This window comes from Pipra filicauda, unplaced genomic scaffold (genome assembly GCF_003945595.2).
Source record: "Pipra filicauda isolate LSUMZ 115617 unplaced genomic scaffold, ASM394559v2 scaffold150_size2825430_pilon, whole genome shotgun sequence".
In the NCBI taxonomy this organism is placed as follows: Eukaryota; Metazoa; Chordata; class Aves; order Passeriformes; family Pipridae; genus Pipra; species Pipra filicauda.
Genome location: NW_024103996.1, coordinates 2,202,056 through 2,223,413, shown reverse-complemented (window position 1 = coordinate 2,223,413; position 21,358 = coordinate 2,202,056). Strand labels below are relative to the sequence as shown.

Sequence of the window (21,358 nt, the reverse complement as noted above, 5' to 3'; positions counted from 1 at the left end):
CCAAGTAATTTAATTGAAAAGAAATAACATTTAAAAGGTTTCTTATATCTGTGTCCCATCCAAAGTACCCTAAAGCCATCACACCACATAAACTAGTCTTTGAGGCAAGCTAGATAATGAAATAAAATAGTAGTAATATCAAGAGTTCTGCTTTGGGAAAAACTGGTTAGGGGAGTTTTATCCCCTGAAGCACAAAAGGCTGGATGACCTTTCTCCCCCTGTATCTCTTTCCCTCACACATGCACAGAACTTTAAATTGGAATTAAGGTCACCAGGTTGCATATCTCAATAACGTGTAGTTTTATTATTGTTATTGTTGTTTTTATTATTCTTATTGTTGTTATTGTTATTACAGATTCAAGTGTGGGCACAGGTAGAGGTACAGGCACAGGTTCAGATACAGGTTTAGGTTCAGGTATGGGCAGAGGTTCAGATACAGGTAAACATACAAATACAAGTTTAGGCTTAGGTTCAGAGTCAGGTTTAGGAACAGATACAAGTAGAGATGCACGTACAGATGCAGATACAGGTACAGGTTCAGGTAGCAGGGAGGGTATAGGCACAGGCTCAGGTACAGCTACAGGTACGTGTGTGAGCACAGGTTCAGGTACAGGCATAGGTATGGGCACAGGTAGAGGTACAGGTACAGATTCAGGTTCAGGTACAAGTATAGGCACAGGCAAAGGTGCAGGTTCAGATGCAGGTTCAGATAGAGGAACATGTTTCATTTACAAGTTCAGATACAGGCACAGATAGAGGTGCAGGTACAGGCACAGGTTCACGTACAAGCACAAATACAGGTACTAATATGGGTACATGTTCATGTAGAGGCACAGAGGCAAGCGCAGGTTCAGGTTCACGTACAGGCACAGATAGAGGCACAGGTTCGCGAATAGGTACAGACTGAGGTTCAGGCACAGGTACAAATGTAGGTGGAGGTTTATGAACAGGTACAGTGCAGGTTTATGTACAGGTCCAGGTTTAGCTCTACCCCCCGTGAGGGTGCTCCGGAGGCCCCTCAGCGCTGCTTCCCCCGCCCTGAGGCGGGAGCGGCTCCCGGGGGGCGGAGCCTCCGTTTGAACTCAAACCGCCTCCGCCGCTTCCCATTGGTTCCGCCGCGCGTCGCGCGCCGCCCCTTCCACCAATCAGAGGCCACCGCGCTCCTTTTCAAAATCTCAACCGTCATCAGCTGGGTTCGTTTCTCCTTCCGCCCGTCGGGCACCGGTAAAAGCTAAAAGAGTCCGGGGGCCCGGTGCTGCCTGTCGTGGACGGGCGGGCTCGGGGCGGTCCCTCAGCCACGGCGGCCGCCGGCAGGTGAGAGCGGCGGCGGCGGCTCCCGCTTCGGTCCGCCTGCGCGGCTCCCGGGGGCTCCGTTTTGGTGCGCGGCGGAGGGATACACCGAGAAAATACCGTGGGGAGGAAAGGGCACAGGGGTGGTGCGCGCGCGGGAAGGGCTCAGTCGGGGCCGCGCCGTGACGGGAGAGGGGGGAGGGGGAGGCTCCGCCACACAGGGCCCTCAGCGGCCGCCAGCGCTCCGAGCGAACCAGGTACAGCTGGGCCAGAGGGTGAGGGGCCGAGGGGAGACCGGCTTTGGGGCGAGGGGGGCCGCGGGGAGGGGTCAGTCCGCATGACACTCCCTGCTCGGTGGCTACCTACCTCGCCATATGGCTATTGGCCCCTCCTGTGGGTTTAGTCCCCTTCCTCGGTGTTCATGAACCCCCGCTGGTGGCTGTGGCCGCCCGGAGCCCGGGCTTGTAAATTTTGGCTTGTAGGAAGCGGTGGGTGCTGTGAACAGGGTGCTCTGAGTGCAGGACAGCGAATATTGTCGTTCCCTGTAAGGCACAGGCAAAGGGGACTCTTGAGGGCACTGTCAGGCTCTCCCCAACCTGGGGCTTGTTGTCAACAAGTGTTTTATCCGAGCAAAAAATTCCAGAAGGATCTCTCTTAACTGCGTTTAATTCCCTTGCTGCTTTCAATATAGAGTATTTTTGTACAGGCTCCTTTGAGGATCGCTTGTGCTTCGTGACACTCTCATATCTATACGTGAAATAACGCAGGTTACCTGAAAGTATATAAGAAGTGTATCTGGTTGTGCAGATGGGTTTAAATCAGTTAAAATCCATTCCTCCTCCTTCTGCTTCAAAGGCTCTGGTGGGTAGCAAATATTTCTTAAATAAGTAAAATAGTCTGACTTTACATAAACATATTCCCAGTTTTCCAGACAGGGAGACACATGGAAACAGCACTGAGGTTCTTCTGTCCGTTGGAGTATGTTGAACAAAAGTAACATATAAAAATGTACATCAATTTACTCTCATAAAATGTTATTGGGATGAATAATCTGGATGTTCTTTTCCAGGTAAGGTTCCCTACATTCCAAGATGCCGCGCTACGGGAAAATTGTTGTCATTAAAAGGAATGGGACCGATGGAATTGTTTTTCCACTCACCTCGACTTCTTGTTTATTCGGAAGGTGAGAGTTTGTTGAGCACTTGCACACATAATGAGTGATGTTTTCCTGCAGATTAGATCTTTTAATACTTATTTGCAAAAATAAATGTTTATTTGTGAATGATGCACAGGGGAGGGAGGGAAGGTGATCCTGGACTAATTAATTGTAGGACCAGAAAGTTGAACTTCTTTTTTTGTTATTGCTTTTTGTCCTTTCTTTGCCAGAACTACTTTTATCTATCTATCTATCCATCTATTTATTTTAAGTTTCTGGCCAAAGGAAATCTGAGGAAGGGATTAAAAGTAATCCACAATTGATAAACAGGTGATGAGATTGTCTTACCTAGAGGCAGTTTCCAGAAAATTGATAAGTGAAAATAAATTTTTATTTACTTTTTTGTACCTCAGAACCTCACTAATGGAAGATGTCAACCAAAACTAGAATTAGTATTCAGAATTTATACCTCCTTCTCCAGTCTTGAAACTAACTTTGATATACTCACTTGAGTGATAGTGGGTTTTGAGCTCGATCCACATGCTTTACATTGAAAGATAAAATTAATATACCCAAATAGGATGTATGAAGACTTGACCATATCATCATCATTGTGATCTTACTGTAAATAGGCTGCAAGTAAAATATTTTTATTTGTCTTAAACTAGACCTGTTCAGTGCTTTACTGACTGATTATATTACCTTAAATAATTGTAATTATTCAGTCCAGAATCTCCTCCCATGGTGAAAGTCTGTGAGAAGCACTGCAGGGTCGATGATATTGTTTTTTGGCGGGAGCAGAGCTGCCCAGACAGGTGATAATTAATGGTGCAGACACTAATTTCAAGCAGGTACAAATTTCCCCAGGTACACTCATTTCACCAGGTATTGTGCACAGTAGGTGCTATGTTTCCTGCCTAAGACCTACAGCACATCAAAGGCAATAGAGGTTAGCTTGAAAAAAGGACAGACAGGGAAACTGTACACTTAGAAACGTTTTCCTTCCCTCACAACTTTTAAGAAGGTAAAAGTGCTTATCCAGGTGAGACCAAAGGTCCAACTACCTGTTCTCAGGTCAGTAACAAAGGGCTAAGACAGAACTTAAAAGCATGTGCTGATATTGTATAGAAATATTCCACAAGTCTTGGGGAAAGTTGGGAAACAATCTCAAACCACCAGCTGTCTGTTGTACTTGTGTCTCTGCTTGTTGTGATCTGCTTTTTGGAAGGTTTGGGTATTTCACATGTTGTTTCTGACACAGATTCTCTGAAGTGTGACCTGCTATTTTTTGCCACACTTCGAAGATTTGAGGTAGTTAATTTTCTTCCAGTTTTAGAAATCCTACTTCTGTACAATTGTTAACTAAAATATTGGGAAATCCCGTAATTCTAGAGCAGATTTTTCTGTGTCTCGTGTGAAACTCAAACTGTATTTCCCCCCAGGAAAACAGAGTGTGACATCCGCATGCGACTGCCCTGGGTCTCCAACGAGCACTGTAAAATCGAAATAAATGAGAACAAGGAGGTAAGATCTGCACGTTTTCATGGAATAAGCATTGCCTTGTTGCATCTCAGCAGGCCACTGAAATATTTGTTCTATTTTTAGGCAGTACTGACTAATTTGAGCGCAGTAAACCCCACACAGCTGAATGGGGTTTGCTGTGAGCAGCCTGTTCCTCTGAAGCACGGGGATGTCCTAACTATTATCGATCGTTCTTTCAGGTGGGTGCCAGTGCCAAACTGTTCATTAATTGATCCAAGAATGTAACTTCATGTAGTTTATTTCATATTTCTTTACAGTTGATTTCATATTTCTTTACTTGTTTATTACTTAATCCAAGAATGTAACTTAATGTAGTTCATTTCATATTTCTTTACAAAGTCTTACAGACCTTTGTTAGAAGACAGGATTGCTTGAAGATTCTGGGTTTTTTAATCACTTATGTTAAGCTAAATCAATAAAGATAAAACTGTCTTCAGAGATTGTTTTGATTTTGTTTCCAGTGTAGTCAGTTTTAGGGATAAATTTAGCAGTATTTTTAAATTGTTAAAGCCTTTAAAAGTGACTTGTGTATTGTTGGGAGGGGAAAACTATTTCTCGGTCTTTTATCTTAGTAATGGGAATTTAGTCATCAACTCTTTGACAAAAAATGGGTGTATTTTAAAATATTTCTTTCAGATTTGAATATCCTCTCCAGTCAACTCCGAAGAAGAGGTGTTCCAGGTCTCCAAAAGATGAAACTCTGCAGGTAATTTGTGGCCATGGGCTTTTTTGTTGCAAGTACATTGGTATTACTAGCGAGGTAGTATTTTATTTCTTTGTTCTATTTTCTTATTAGGAGTAACTTTTCAGCCCTAAACTACCTTTCTATCTCAAAATACAAATAAACTCCTTCAGATAAGTGCTTTAAAAAATTTAGCGATTTTTGACTTGTCAGTTTTTGCTAATAGATTATTAATAATCTATGATGTTACTAATGCAAGCAGAGCTATAAATCTTCCACTAAGTCTGTTAAGAAGAGGAGATTGAAATGTGCTGGTTTATATTCTTATACTACAGCTGCTTTTAGAGCTAATAATGCTAAAACAAGACAAATTTCTGCTCTGGGGCCTCAATCATATTGGTCAATGTTCTTAAATATTGAAATACTCTGGGATTTCATTTGAATACTTTTAAGTCTGTTTAGTAAACAATGTGTATACTTCTATAAAGAGTGTTTTTCAATGTGCAGTTAAAAACTGAACTGTAAAATACTTGTTGCTGGGCTGTAATATTGTACAAATTTACAGGTTCTTCATGTTCAGCAGGTGGCAGAAGTGGAATTATTACACAAACAAACTTCAGGATCTAAAAGTCTTGGTGCTTCAGGTTGGTACCTGTTTTATGGATTTTGTTTTCTTGTGTCCCCTTAACTGCATTCATTCTTAGCATAAGAAGAAAAACAAGGTTAAAAAGAAGAAAGAAAGGCATTTTAAGATTCTTGAATTTGACACCACCTTGCTGTGGCAGTGACTGTCTCATTATACCTACATGCTCTGATTTCCCAAATCTACATCCTGCCAGGAGAAATCACTGAATTGCATCCTGACATATGGGCAGGAACAGCCTGGCATAGGCAAAATTCACAGATATTACTTTCAGTGATTTATGCACATTCAGTTTGGAAAGGAAGGTCAGTTCACCAACTTTGCAAGTGCAATACAAATGTGAGTTGAAACTGGTATTTGAAACAATTTCCTGTTACATTTTACTTTGCAGAGGCAGCAAACACTTAACATGTGGCAAATTCACCTTTTTGATTAAAATTTACTTTGCAGTTCTCTACTAGATCTCTTTTCAGCAAGTATTCTTTCCTAATAAGAAACTGAAGTAAGTATAATTTTGGATATACATATTGAAGTAATTGTTTACAGTAACTGCTTCATGTAGAACCAGAAAAATTTAGAGCTTCCAAGTCTGGTAGTTATAGCCCATGAAGGGGTTAAATGCCAGGACTTTACCTTCCCATCCTTCTTGCCTTAAATAACTTCGTAAAGATACAAAGTTTTTTGGGGAAGGCTTTTTAGCTACAGATGTATTTGATTTTTATGACAAATATTCCAGTTTTAAAAGCCCAGGCTGTTTCCAAGTGTTCCATTTCAGTGGACCCTTGTTGACTGTCTTGGGAGAGGAATGGCAGGAATTTTTAATCTGTATTTATGGAACTTATATTTGTAGTTCTGCAATTTTTAAGTCACTTTCTGTATTACTTTTTGTTTTGCTTTGCTTCCTTTATAGATAATGCTGAATGTGAAGAAAAAATTGCCAATGAAAATAAACCAATCACAGAGGAAAATGTATCCAAAGCTTTACCTGTCAAACCAAAAACACCCAAACCTTCACACAGAATACACCAAGTTATTAAAAAGCAAAATGAGATGTCTCCCTTTACTAATCTCTATGAAAAGCTGAAATGTGAGATGCAAATGAAAAAATCTCTGCAGAAGGGAAATGACTCCCAACAAGCTGCAAGAGAAGGTGGAGAGAGTGTTGTGCCAGAGCCAAGTGCTCAGATTTCATCCCCAGGTTGTGATTTGGGCAGCCTGAATAAAGGAAAAGAAAGAGGCAGAAGTGGAAATATGGAAGAATGTGTAATTGTAAGAAGTGAAGTGAACCACTCAGGGTTTCAGCAGCTGGCAGCTGGAGGAAGTGCTCCCAGGAGGAGTTTTGCCAGGAGGAGTTTTCCCAGAAGTCTTCAAAATTCTCTCTCGCAGGAGGTGTCGAGAGATACCAGTCAGAGTCACTTGCAGAATCCTGAGGAACTGAGTACACCAGTCACATCTAAAGGTGCCAAGGTTACTCCCAGCACAGAGAATGGTGAGAATTCCCTGTTTTCACTGCAGCAGTGCTCCATAGAACGCTTGGATTCTTCAGTTAGGGAGAAAATACACATCTCTACGACTCACACACCAAAGGTTTCTGAAGCAGATAAACATGTGCTGTCCACACCAAGGCCCAGGAGGAAGAGCCCTCGGTCTCCTTTTGTGTCTCCTTCCAAGGAAATCACTGGAATGAATCCTGTGACTGCTGATACTCCAACCACCCGCCGGCGTGTGTCACTGAAACCCAAGTGTCTGTCAGAAATTCCAGCTGAAACTCCGAGAGAAGGTTCAGGCATCACACAACTGCCTTTCCCAGAAAACAAATCCATGAAACAAAGACGAAATAGCAAGGGACGCCCATCAGGAACACCTGCACAAGAAGTGCTGAAGGAAATCAGTGATCAGGCAAACTTTAACTCAGAGGTGGGACTTTCTGAAAGTCCTGCTGCTTTCTCCAATTCCAAGAGTCCCAGAAGAAATAGCAGGCAAAGTAAAGAATTCTTAGACAAAAGTGTCCATACAGAGACACTGGCTTCAGAAGAGTTAATGGCATCTCCTGCTGGTCAGACACCTGGCTCTGGGAGGAAAAGGGGAAGGCCAAGGAGCTCTGAGAGGAAAAGGGGAAGGCCAAGGAGCTCTGGAATGCTGACTGAAACAGCACTGGAGACAAACACTGTGCAAGAACATCCTGGTAAGACTAGAGACAGAAAAGAAAGTGGAACTCCAGCAGAGCTGGCCATGGAGGGGCATCACCAGAAACAAGACTTGGAAGATGCTGGTGATATCAGACCACGTGGGCTGTCAGCAAAGAGAGGTTCTGGAAGTGCTCCTGCGCTGGAAGACAACAAGGCTGTCCCAGAAACAAATACTTCTGGCCTGTTGGGTGGAGAAGACTCAGGTAAATACATTTCATCCACTGCTTTGTTTTTATATTGAGAAATTCTTGAAACACCTTTCTGAGAATTTTAACACTTACATAAAATATAGAACCAATTGCTGACATTAGTTCTAAAATATGAAGTTATATTTGATCATAACAATACTCCGTAACATAATTAAAGTTTCCTCAATTAAATCTATTTCTCTTTAAGGTAAGTTCCCATCTGGTTCGTTTCCAGCTTCAACATGCACAAGGAAACAGTTTTCCATGTGGGTTAAAGTATTGACTTGGATGCTTAGATACATAGAAATATTTTCAATTGTACTTTTTAGGCAAGACAAAAAGGTTGTCTCAGAAGAGGAAAAGTGATGATTTGCTCCTTCAGACTTCAGGAAAAAGAAAGAGAGTGTCTTTTGGTGGCCATCTGAGTCCAGAACTTTTTGATAAAAGTTTACCTCCCAACTCTCCCCTTAAAAGAGGAGCTCTTCCTGCCAGGCTGAGCTTGCCCTATGGAACCTCACCTCGTGCTGTGCTGAAAAAGGCTCAGGGATTGAAGCTCTTCACAGACCAGGTAAACTTTAAGACTTCTCAAGTTGCTAAGACCATTACTGCAAACAGAACTTATAAATTCTATTTTTTTTTATTCTACTATTTATTATAATTATTTCAAAATTAGTAGCAAACCTTGTTTGATGTGTGTTGGTGTCACAAATGAGTGTTTTAGGACACTCAAAAAATCACCAGCAAAGGCATTGGCAAAAGCAGGTTTATTATGAAGTGAAAATGCAACAAAGTTCATGGACAAGGTCACTTTGCAATTTACTGGATGGTTATAGCACATGGAGAAAAATCAGATTAAAATCAATCAATTTGAAACTGAAATCTATGTAAAACGATCCAAATGGAGACCGGGCATGGAAAAAGGGTAAAGATGGGAAAGGGTAAGAATAAAAAGGACTAACTAATGGAATATCCATGCTACTTAATCCTCCTGATCCAGCCCCCAGGATACCAGTCCCATCTCTCCCTGAACCTTTTGGAGAGCTGAGGGTCCCTCCATAGGACTCATCAGAGGATGGAGACAGGAATGCTGACCAGGCAGGTTCAATTATTATTCTGCATTGATAATTCCAGTGGTTTGAGGGACCACGAAGGATTAAATAGCACTTGTTTCTGCGGATTTGATGGCATAGGATCCAGTCTTAGAAATCTGTGGAGAGGAGCTTTCACCAGTCCTATCAGGAGCCTGGGAGGTAGTGGGATGTATTGTGAGGGTTAAGTTAGTTTTTATTGTGCCAGTACACATTGTTACAGTTGTGGGTACCTTACACTCCTTCCCTTTCCATACTTGGTTTCAGTGTGATGCATATTTGGGTTTAAGGGCAGTTATGAGTTACCACAGAGATTGTTACAGATGAAAGAAGTGAGGATTTCAACCCTCAGTGGGTTGAGCTTGTTGATATCTCTGCCCAATTAGGTTCATTCTGGCCCTGGTTGCTTCTATGAGAAGGGTAAGCAGTCCTTCAGTGGACAACTTGATCTTCAGTGGAGATGTGCTGAAAAACTACTCCATTAAAAAGAAGAAAAAATCCACCTGTGCTAATTTTACGTTGTTGGTTTTGTTTGGTTTTTTTTACCAGGAAGAACAAATGTCACAAAGAAGTTTGCCAGCCCAGAAGTCCCCAGCTGCCTCCTCCCCTTCCTCAGGGAAGGCAGCACCTCAAGTCACTTCAGGCTCTCCAGCCCCTTACAGGAAAGGGCGTTTCTCCATTTCCCAACTCCCGGCGCCGCTCCCAATCCCAGAGGAGAAGGATTCTGGTGCACAGGACCTGAGTGCAAAGGAGAAAAGTGGTGTGAGAGTGAAAACACCTCAGTCTTCCCCCATTAACCAAGATGACAAACCCTTTGCATCAACTACACCTGCCAAACTAACCAGAAGTGCCCAAGTGGGTTTAAAGGGCACTTCCACGAAGAGAAGGAGCGGGGCTGTGGGAGTTCTCCATGCAAAGAGAAGAAGTGGTGCCTCCAGTGCTAATTTATTAGGTTTGTTTCAGCAGCTGCTTTGAAATATCTATTTTAATGCTTTAAAATACAGAAACAAAACTGAAGTAGGCTTGTTTTGTTATGCAGAGGCCACCAAGAGATTGATGTGTCTTCTGACAACTGTTGGGCTTGTTGGAAGCAACTGGGAAGTGCAAAATGTTTCATTTTCTTGTATTCATAAAACAAACTTACTAAAACACCTATTAACTCATGTTTAGAACACAAACCTTAACGTTCAGAAGTTGAGAAATGGTAAAATTAGCATCCTTTTTGCAAGGTTAGTTTCCAGTGCTTTTTCAGATAATTTCCTGGATGCTTGGTATTTTTCTCTGCATCCAGAACACCTTTGCAATGACAGCTTTTCAAAGTTCTTTTCATTTACAGACTTACACAGCCATTCTGACAGGGCAATAGTAATATCCTTTTATTTAGGAACAGCATTCCCATTTTATTTCTACTTAAATAACTGATTTCTTTTGTATGATCCCTGTCTTCTCCCAACTTTTTTTTCCGAATTAAAAGAGGCAGATATCCTACAAACTTCCAACTTCATTTATTACACAGCTATAACTAATTCCCTGATCCCTCTGTTGTGTACAGAATCATGCTGGGATAAAGGTAACCTCGCTCTGGAAATTTTTGGAATGTGTCATAAGGAGAAGGTGATACAAGAGAAATTATGAAAACTGTGTAGATCTAAATGCTTTAAGCAGTATAAATAAAGTTTCCTGCCTATGAAATTCCTCAGGAAGGTGGTGAAAGACAAGCTGGATATGCTCTACTTCTAAACCATTTCTCTGATGTTAAATCTCACCAGAGGAAAGCTCATGGATAACGAATGAGTCTGAAAGGCTCATGGCAAGTTTTTTCGGGAAAAATTCTCTCCTTGCTGAAAGAGTGAGTATGGAACTGGGTCAGTGTTTGGTTCCAGGATCTCACATCTCTTTGACACTGTGTGGAACTCATTGTTTTGTGGTGGAAAGTCATCCTGAGGAAACTTGACCACTTTTTAAATTGGGGTTTTCCAACTGGAAGTGTTTCAGAGAGCACTTTTGGTGGTGTCAGATGATACAACAACCACTTACTTGTGCCTGACTGCATTGGAAAATCATAAAGAAAATCAATTGGAATCATGAAGAAATAATTGTGAACTTCCATTTAAAAAGCTGAGAGTTAAAGTGGTTATTTCTCCCTTGCTTTCTAGTTGCAAAGTCTTGGGCAGAAGTGGTAAAATTGGGTGTTGCAAGACCACAGTCAAAGACTTCTAAGAAAAGTGTCCGAAGAGGAAGACCCCTAAAGAGGATAAACCAGCCACCAAAGGTATTCTTTTTCATGCTCACTTTGTTTTCTTGCATGGCTACCAAACAGCTTGGGTATATTTTGCTACAGAAGCTGGAGGCTTCTGAGCTCTTGCTGGGATGTTGAAGCCTTTGCCATGGCATGTAAGGAATGTAGGTTTTGTTTAAAAGGAATCATAGAATTGTTAAGGTTGGAAAAGACCTCCAGGATCACTGAGTTGAATATTTGAGCAATAAGATCCTCCCTGAGCCTTCTTTTCTCCTGGCTGAGCCTCCCCAGCTCCCTCAGCTGGTCCTGGTGCTCCAGACCCTTTCCCAGCTTTGTTCCCTTCACTGGACACCCTCCAACCCCTCAATGTCCTTCCTGAACTGAGGGGCCCAGAGCTGGACACGGCACTCGAGGGGCCTCAGCAGTGCCAGCACAGGGGCAGTCACTGCCCTGCTCCTGCTGCCACACCACTTGTGATCCAGCCCAGGTGCCCTTGTCCGCCTTGTCCACCTGTCAGCCGTGGTCACCAGCACCCTTTGCCACTGGGCAGCTTTCCAATTACTCTTCCCTTTAGCCTGGAGTACTACATGGTGCTGTTGCAACTCAGGGCAGGACCTGGCACTTGGTCTTATTGAGAATCTCCTGCAGTTCCCTCAGCCATGGATCCAGCCTTTCCAGATTCCTCTGCTGATCAACCCTCCTGCCCAACTCAGTGTCACCCATGGGTTGATTGAGGGTGCCCTCAACCTTCAGTAAAGACCTTGAACAGGATTGTGCCCAAAACTGATCCTTGGGGAACCCCATTAGTGACCAGCCACCAACTGGAGATGGCACCATTCCTCACTCTGGGCCCAGCTGTTCCACCAGTTCTTAACCCAGTGAGGAGCACACCTGTCCAAGCCATGGGATGCAGCTTTTCCAGGGGAATGCTATGGGACATGGTGTCAAAGACTTCACTGAGATCCAGGTAGATAAATCCACAGCCCTTTCTTCATCCACTGGGCAGGTCACCTGGTCATAAAAGGTCAGGTTGGTCAGGCAGGACCTTCTTTTTCTAGGCTGAGCCTGCTCCTTGGTAGTCCAGTATGTGCCATGTGGTCACACTGAAGTTGATCTGTTCTAGGACCATCCTGAGTGCCAGGATCAGGCTGATAGGCCTGTAGTTCCCTGTGTCCTCCTTCCAACCCTTGTAGCTGGCACTGGACAACCTCCAGTCATGTGGGACCTCCCTGGTTAACCAGGACTGATGATGAGTGATGGAGAGTGGCTTGGCCGCCTATTCCGCCAAGAAGAATCTTTATTTAGTAACTGTTATTTTTCTGTTTCCTATTGCCCCTGCAGACTCCAGAGAGGAAAATAAAAGGTCACTTCAGCACAGGTCATGCTGAGTCACCTGCTACAATAGTTGTAGGTAGAGCTTACTCCACCACGCTCAGATCAGCTGGACGCGTCCCTAAAGTGGTAAAAAATCCCGTCCTGAAGCTCAACATGAATATGGATGAAAGCTTCACAGGTGAGGTTTTAGTCTGTTGCCACTCTGCCACCTGTGTAGTTCTTGTGTCAAAACATGTGCTTACTTCTCCAAATACAATTTCTAGGAGTGCCTGAAATGTTTCAAACTCCAGAAAATAAGAGTGAAAAAACATTACCTTTGGCTGCTGCTGAGAGTGCTGATTTTACACCAACCTGTGCTGCAGGGGACATTTCTGACTTGCACACCCCTGAAGAATCTGGTATGTTTGTAATCTAAAAAAAGGGGTAATTAGGGTGTAATGTGTGGTAGCTGTGGTCTCAGCCTGGGCAGACCTAAAGTATTGAGATTGTCACTTGAAAAGGGGCAGAAAAGATGAATTTTCTGTCCAACCTGTATTAATTTATTTTTTTGGCTGTCAGCATCCCCTAGGAGATCAAAGCCTTTTAATGTCCAAAGCAGTCTGTTAGCCTCTCACCTAATGAGACCCTTCGCTTAACAGATTCACTGAGACAGACAGGACATTTGATACCTATTTACAGAAGGACTGCACAGAACAGCAGTAGGAAAACTCCTCACGTTTCTCCTATGAATTATTTTGGCATCAGCAAAACTGTCAGCACCTAAAAATGGACTCACTCGAACAGTTCACGAAGTAACATGTTTATTAATACAAGTTTGTGACAATGTCTGGGGTTCACTGTGTCTGGAATAGGCTCTAACTGCCAAAAAAAATCACATTTGAACTATGTAGTAATAATAATAATACAAAGCATAGGCACACACGCTAAAGCAAAAGCAACTTACAACAAAGTAGAAAGTAAAAATGTTAAAGTAGTATGGAGCAAAAGTAGAAGTAGTGGATAGGTGTGAAGCAATCGCTCACCCCACAGCGTCCCAAGAAGGTGGAGGGAGAAAAGGCAGCCCTTCGGTTACCTCCACAGCATTGATGGAACTTCTCCCCAATTTTTGCTTATGTCCAATCTCTCTTTATACCTTTTTCTTTAGGAAGTTTGAGTGTCTGTAGTCAATAAACTAATTTTTGGGGTGATAGAAGTAATAGGCCCGAAGGTCCACTTCCCGTGTTCCTGGCAGCCGGGAAGTTTGCAAAAAAAGACCAGTGTTATCTCCATATCACTCCTTTCTTCGTTTTAATCCTTTTATCAGTTTCTGAGAATGTCTCCCCAGGTGCAGGGTTTTTCCAGGAAACCATCAGAAGCCTTTTTCTTTTGTGTGGTCCTATCTATCACCTTACAGAGATGAAGCATCCATAACCATAAAACAAACCATTAATATTAATCATGTATCAAAAGAAAAATTTGTAGTTACAGTTAATTTCTGTGTAGGCGATTTTCTTATTCATTCTGTTGGTATGAAATTTAACTGTTGAACTATTGTTTATTACATAAATCTACTACTTATTTCAGGAGAGATGATGGTGTCACCCTTAAATAATTCAGATGCTTCAGAACAGAAACAAGAGAGTCCAGGCATTTGTCACTTGCTTAGAGAGAAGTCATCTCTAAGCTCCGTGTTTGATGAAATATCCACAAAAACTCCTGAAAAAAGAAAATCTGTGCAAGAAGATAATATTAATGTGGATAGTTTATCAATCATTCCAGAAAGACAAGCATGTCTGGTGAAATCAGGAAGGAAAAGAAGGACTCCAAAGCAGAAGTTGGAGCCAGTTGAGGTCATGTCAGACATCAAGCAGCTTTTAAGGACCCCAGAGCAAGGGTCAGAGGCAGTAGAGTTCTTTTCTGGCATCAAGCAGCTCTTGAAGACCCCAAAGCAGAACACAGAGCCTGAAGAGGCTTTGTCAGGCGTCAGGCAGCTCATGAGGACCCCAAAACAGAAATTGGAGCAGCTCTTGAAGACCCCAAAGCAGAACACAGAGCCTGAAGAGGCTTTGTCAAGCATCAGGCAGCTCATGAGGACCCCAAAACAGAACACAGAGCCTGAAGAGGCTTTGTCAGGTATCAGGCGGCTCATGAGGACCCCGAAGCAGGAATTGGAGCCTGCAGAGGCTTTGTCAGGCATCAAGGAGCTCATGAAGACCCCAAAACAGAAATTGGAGCCTGCAGAGGCTTTGTCAGGCATCAAGCAGCTCATGAAGACCCCAAAACAGAAATTGGAGCCTGCAGAGGCTTTGTCAGGTATCAGGCGGCTCATGAGGACCCCAGAGCAGGAACTGGAGCCTGCAGAGGCTTTGTCAGACATCAAGCAACTGCTGAGGACCCCGCGGCAGAAGCCAGAACCAGTGGAGGACCTGTCTGGCATTAGGCAGCTCATGAGGACCCCACAGCAAGAGCCAGAACCAGTTACAGATGAAATTGCCCTTAAAAGGTTGCTGAAGACTCCAGTACAGAAGAGGGGAGCAGTAAAAGGCATGGCAGGTGTTACTTCAGTCCAGAAAACCCCAAAACAGAAATACCCACCAGTTGAAGACATGGTTGGGATCAGCCGCATTTTCAAGACACCAAAGGAAAAGGTTCAACCCATAGAAAACATGTTTGGTATCAGCAGATTGGTGAAGTCTCCCAGACAGAAGAATCAACCAGTTGAGGATTTTGTGGGGCTGCAAAGGCTCATGGCAGAGCCCAGGCAGAAACCTTCTGATGGTGAAGTGGACTATGCTGGAATGATAGAAATGTTTGATACACCAGAGGAAATGGAGGTAAAATTCTTTCCTTACCTTTTGGAAGGGATGTGTTTAGACTTCGAAGCCTGTGGCCGAAATGAATTCTTAGGCCTCCTAGTATGACTTGATGTATCTTGGAGCATTTTATAGACAGCTGCCTTTGCCTGTGTTAATATGTATTTTCTTTGAGGGGGCCCTGTGTAAGTAGCTCCTGAGGTTGCTCTGAGTGACCGTTCTGACCTTACAATTCACAGCTTCATCACTTGTGTCGTTTGTGAATTTTATTGGTGCTGATTTTCGTGTTCTGTAGATAAAATGTTGAGTATCACTGGACTTAGTGCTTAGAACTACAATAAAACACTGCAAAACACTCAATTTTTCTTCAATACCCCAATTTCCTTTAGGCACTCATTTAGACACTTGTCAACCAGTAGAGTTAATGTCACTTTTTAACTCTGCAGTGTTTGTTGTCTTTCACTTTAAAAACTGCTACACCACTTTAGATGGCAAGAATTGTTTGCTACATTTGTGTGCCTTTGTCAGATATATAGATGGAGTTATAAAATTAGTTGATTTCATTTTTAGGGAAAAGGATTTGCCAAGAATTTTTACAAGTATTACTATACATTTTGTATTGGTTGGCTCTATAATTTCCTGTCCTGTCAGACAGGCATTTATCGATTATTGTTTATTCCCTTAGGTCAGATCAGTAATGGATTCTCAGCAAGATTCTGCACCTCCTTGTTCTAATTCCGGTCATAAACGTGGTGAGTACACTTTGTTTAGAAGAATAATGAACGTAAAAAGTAATACACGTTACCATGAAGTTCAAATCTTGTTTAAAGCTCTCAGTGAGCTCTGCTAATTCCTGAGCTAAGATCCCTTTTTCCCTTGGAGACAGGTGAAAAACCTGATGTTAAGGTTTCCACTTCAGATTATCTTTGCAAAGACTTTCAAGAGCATAGTTGAAAGTAATGAATGATGCCTACCAAATAAACCAAAGAACTTTGATCAGAAGCCTGGTCTTTTCATGTAGGAATTGGTTAAAATATTTATTTATTTTTAAATTAAGATACTGTGTGATTTGTTTGAGAAAGGTGACTGTTAATGGAAACTCACAGATACTTTGATCCGGCATAGTAATATCTAACTTTTCTTTATGCTCTTTGCCCTGTTCTAGAAAATAAAGGAAATACTTCCCAGGGTGAAGATTCTCCACAAAAGGAATCAACTAGTGCAGACCAGTCTTCTCAGAGACGAAGAAGGGGCAGGCCAAGGAAGACTGTCCATCCTGCTACAGCGAAGCAGAGTGAAAAGGAAGTGAATTTAAAAGAATTGCAAAGTCTGGATACCTCCAGCACCCAAGAGGAGATGGGAGCAATCTCACCTGAAAACAAAGGAAGAGGAAGGAGAACAAAGCGTTGCCTACAAGAAGTTGTTCCAAAGCACCCTGATCAGGAACCACATGGAGCTACTCAAAGACCAGGAAGAGGTAAAAGGAGAGAACTGAAGGAGTTGAAACATCCAAGTGAGACTCTTGAGTCTTGTGTTGAAGGTTCTTCAGTGCTACCAGAAGAGCCTGCAAATATGAAACAACCTTTGCAGGAGTGTGGCGTCGATGACATGTTAAAAACTGGAGATGATCCAGGCAAAAAGACAGGATCTGGTAGCATTCAGAAGGAAAATTGTCAGCTGCAAACAGATGTAAATAAATCTGATAGCAAATCTAATGACAGTGGTATAGAAGACAGTGAAGAAGTGCTTCTGTCACCCAGGAAGAGGACCAGAGGAGTAGAAAACACAGAACCACCAATTCCACCTAAAAGAGGACGAAGGGCTAGAAATGACCAAGTTAAACAAGATCCTTCAGCAGAACTTCACGGAACAACAAGGAGGCTTCGTAAAGACCCACCAGCAAAGGTCCTACAAAGAGATGAACGGACTTTTGACAAGGATCCTGAGGCTGTCACAGCAGAAGAACCTGAAAAGGGGACAGAACTTGAAGTACAGGTAACAGAGAAAAGAGTTAAGTCTTTAAGAAGTACTAGAAACAGAAAGCACTCAGCTGAAGGAAAAGCAGACACTTGTGGGGTCACACAGGACATTCAGAAAACTGAGGAAACATCAAATCAAACTGAAGCACAACCACACATCAAGAATGAGATGGAAGTATCTCAGGGATCTGAAACAGAAAATGCTCAGGAAATTACAACAGAGGCATCTCAAAGATTAAAGGCAGAGTCACCATGTGGGGAGACAAACAAACTGCCAGTCACTGCTGTGAACTTGGAAGCAAACAGAAGGGCAGCACAGGAAACAAACAGGACGAGGAGCAGGAGAGGCAAAAAAGACTCTTGGGAGCAAAAAACTGAGGAATTTACTGAAGATGGGAACAACCTAAAACTAATTCCTTCTAAGTTTAGGTCAGACACAGAAGCGGATGAATCTCTCAAAGATTCTTTGGGGTCTGTTTGTGTCAAGAACACATCCCAAGTCACAAAGGACCAGAACAGCCCAGCTGCCATGTCAGTACCTGCTGCAAACAGTGACAGTCTTGCTCCTGGCCATCAAAAACGGGCAAGAAACCAACAGGGAATACTTAAAGCAAAGCAAACTGAAATCCTACAGGAGAATCCAGCACAAAGAAACAGAGCAGTGTTTAGAAGAGGTAAAAAAGTTAATTTTGAACTTGGAGAAGGCAGTTCCAAAGAGGTTGAAATAAAAAGCAGTTTACCAGGGGATGCTGAAGGAATGACTGACAACAGTCAACATGAGAATTTGGAAAATCCTTCACGAGTGAGGAGGGGCAGAAGAAAGCAAGTTAATTCCATTCCACAAACAGCCAGTCCTACCTTTATGGAAAAACAAACATTAACTGCAGATCACAGTGAAGATGAGGCTTTTGTGAAGGAGCAAGATGCAACTCTGGAAGGTGCTCCCTGTTCAGTAGAAGCCAATCCACCGAGACGAGGGAGAAGGCGAGAGGTTGGTGCAGCATCACAGACATCGAGATCTCCTTCTGTCAGAACGAGACGTGGGTTGCTGGAAGGAGGTGATAAAAAGATGACTGTGAGGGAAGATGAAAATCCAGCTTTGGGAAATAAAACTTCTCAGGTAAAAGCAAATGCATCAGCAAGGGACAGAAGGAAGAAGATTGATCTTGCAGCAGAGGCAAAAAGTTCAGCTCCTCTCCAGAGAAAATGTGGCTTGTCAGAGACTGATGCTAAAGATGGGGGAGCTAATGAAGAACAAAGTGTGCCTTTGGAAACAGTGTCCTGTGCAGAAGAGAAACCATTAGGAAGGGGCAGAAGGAAAGAAACTGCACTGGCATCACACACAACTAATTCCATTCCTCTTAGAGGGAAACGTGGTTTGCCAGCGGATAATGGTAGGGAAGACACGCCCAAAACAGAGCAAAACATTCCCTTAAAAACTGATGATTCATCTGTAAAAGAAAATCAACTGAGAAAAAGCAGGAGGAAAGAAATTGCCCTCAAAGAAGCCACAAGCCCTAATCAGGGGGAACGGGTCCCATCAAAACTAAGTGGTAGGAAGAATAACTATAGGGAAGCAAAAAAAGTGAGTTTGGAGAATTCTTCCCAAGAAAACAGGGATCTTTCAAAAGAGAACTCGAGGCAAACAAGCACTTCAGTGGCTGGTAGTTCCACCTCACTTCAAGGTTTGCCAGAAGATAGTAAGGATGGAGCTCCTGAGGAACAGCAGAGCAAACTTTTGGAAGGAGCTTCACCTGCAAAAGAAAATCTATCAAGAGTGAGCAGAAAGAAAACAACTTCTTCCGCATCTGAAGAAACTTCTACTTCTCTCAGGGAAAAACCCAACCTGCCCAAAGGCAGAGGGCAAAAGAGGATTCTTAAAGAAGCTGAAGCTACACCTCCAGAAAATAATTCATGCCAGGGAAGAACAAGGCAAGTGAGGAATAACAGGAGGGCGGTACAATTCACATCAGAGGCAGCTACTTCTACTTCTCTCCATGAAAACAGTGAGTCGCCTGAAAATGGAAATGCTCTGGAAACTGAGAATTTGTTTGTGACATCCACTGGTTGTGAGGGCAGGAATCAGTCTGGAAAAGGAAAGGAGGGGAACTCTGTGCCACAGGCAACGTCCACTTCTCGCAGAAGGAAGTGTCACCTGCCAGCAGATGATTCAGCGCCCAAAAAACTAAAATCAGGTGAGTGAGAATTTGCGTTCTCTTTTCTAAGGGTGGCAAAGTTATGTGCAGATACAGCAATAATACGTGCAAAGCTCTGTGGGCTGAAATAATTTGATCATTGAATCAGAACCATTCAGGCTGGAAAAGATCTCAAAGATCCCAGCTCCCTCAGCCACTCCTGGTGCTCCAGACTCTTCCCCAGCTCTTTTCCCTTCTCTGGACACGCTCCAGGCCCCTCAGTGTCTTCTTGTGAGTGGCCCAAACGTGGACAAAGCACGTGTGCCTCACCAGCTCAACACAATCACTTCCCTGCTCCTTTTGGCCACCTAAAGTATACCCTGGAACTTTCAGCTTAATGTGATATAGCTTAACAACTACCATGATGCAAATATTATCAAACAAACATTGAAATAGAAATGACAGCGACTCTTTGGAGCTCCATATTGAGGAATTTCCTGCCATAAAACTTAGATTTTCATGTTTGCAGGACTTTCCTTGGGTGTTGGTGATGTTTTAGTTTTACATTTCAGTGGAAGGAATTTTACCTCAAATGGCAGCTAATTGGTTTTGGTGCTCTCATTAATGTTAACCTACTTTCAGAAATAGCTGTAAATCCTCAGGGATGCAACTTAAAGGATATTGGATGTGCAGAAGAATGGGGTTTGTATCTGGTTTGTTGGATTCAGAGATGTAATCTTTGGAATGTTGTCAGTAGGGACGTTTCCCTTAAAAACAGTGGAAGTGAAGATCAAATTTTGTGTGAAATGTTTGGTTGGTGATACAACTTTACAGTTAATTTTTCTGTGTATAAATAGGGAATGCTGAAAACGGATCGCTGGGAAAAGGGAAAAGGAACAAAACTAAGGAAGAACTTGGAAAAGAGAATGTGAGGGCAGCTCAGACCTCTGGAGTCATGGACAGGAAGACAAGATCCAGCACAAGAACAAGGAAATAGTTTTAAGAGTCCCAGAACCAGTTTTAAAATCAATTCAGTCATTCAAATTCCAGGGTTTTTTTTTTCAATGTGAATTGATTTGCACTCAGATTTTAAGCTCAGATTTTGATAATTCAGTCATTCCTTTATAAAACGTGTTTCTTACTGTGTTCTTTTAACAGCTTTTTCTACGTGTGGTGGTTCCTGAACCAGGGGTGCTTGTGCAAAGCTGCAAACATAAAAATGCATCTTGTTAGACCAGTATTTATCCAATTTTTCTATTAATTAGTACAACAATCAGGAAGCCATATTACTGCCAGGTGAAGCTATTTTCTGCTTGAATTTTCATATGCTTAAGTTTTTTTTTCATTAGAGCTCTGTAAATATTCTTTAAAAAAGCTATAGCTGTATTAGAAGTGAAATTTTGATAATTTTTTTCTTTAAAAATTAAGTTCTTTTTACTGAAAAGTGGAGATTTGCAAGTCATTAAACTTGTAAACAATTTGGGACTTGTGTGTTTGGTGTTCCTATGAGTAGTTAAGAATGTATAATTACTACTGTCTTCTCTCAGGTTTATTTCAAAAATTCCTTCTCTCTGGTGTGGTTTGGAGATGGTTTTTAGGATCTTTTATGGGTAAGTTGTCTTTGAGGCTGGTGGCTTCTTGTTAATTTGTTAAATGTAGAAAGAGAGAAAATTCAGCCTGGACATGGAACTTCTGGGGAGTTTTTAGACCTGAATTAAAATCCTGGAAGTTTCTGTGGTCTGTGAGGAGTTAGGGATGTTCCTACAGTTGGAATCATAGAATTGTTAAGATTGGAAAAGATCTCTAAGATCAAGTCTAACTGTTCCCCAGCACCACCACCATGTCCTCAAGTGCCACATTCACATGTTTTTTTGAGCATTTCCAGGGATGCCCCCTCTGCCCTGGGCAGCTGTGCCAGGGCTGGACAGCTCTTTCCATGAAGAAATATTTGCAATATCCAACCTAAACCTCCCCTGGACAGCTTGAGGCCGTTTCCTCTCCTGTCCCTTGTTCCCTGGGAGCAGAGCCAGACACACACCCCCTGGCCCCCCCCTCCTGTCAGGGAGTTACAGAGAGTGAGAAGGTCCCCCCTGAGCCTCC

The 21,358-nt window shown here is 42.6% G+C and overlaps 1 protein-coding gene across 4 annotated transcripts; it reads left to right on the top strand.

Moving 5' to 3' along the window:
* Positions 1 to 1,242: 1,242 nt before the first annotated feature.
* On the top strand, positions 1,243 to 20,738 carry MKI67 (marker of proliferation Ki-67). 4 transcript variants are annotated; one of them, XM_039378951.1, is made up of 16 exons: positions 1,243 to 1,314; positions 2,360 to 2,473; positions 3,889 to 3,970; positions 4,052 to 4,167; positions 4,625 to 4,694; positions 5,254 to 5,314; positions 6,224 to 7,705; positions 8,020 to 8,258; positions 9,328 to 9,730; positions 10,935 to 11,050; positions 12,359 to 12,530; positions 12,616 to 12,750; positions 13,916 to 15,165; positions 15,830 to 15,896; positions 16,310 to 19,318; positions 20,116 to 20,738. In XM_039378951.1, exons 2-16 carry the CDS (start codon positions 2,382 to 2,384, stop codon positions 20,253 to 20,255), a joined length of 7,434 nt encoding a protein of 2,477 aa, XP_039234885.1. In that variant the 5' UTR covers positions 1,243 to 1,314; positions 2,360 to 2,381; the 3' UTR covers positions 20,256 to 20,738. The 4 variants fall into 4 exon arrangements, with proteins under 4 accessions (XP_039234885.1, XP_039234884.1, XP_027592931.2 ...); XM_039378950.1 differs by having other exon boundaries at positions 5,251 to 5,314; XM_027737130.2 differs by having other exon boundaries at positions 5,236 to 5,314.
* Positions 20,739 to 21,358: the final 620 nt, after the last annotated feature.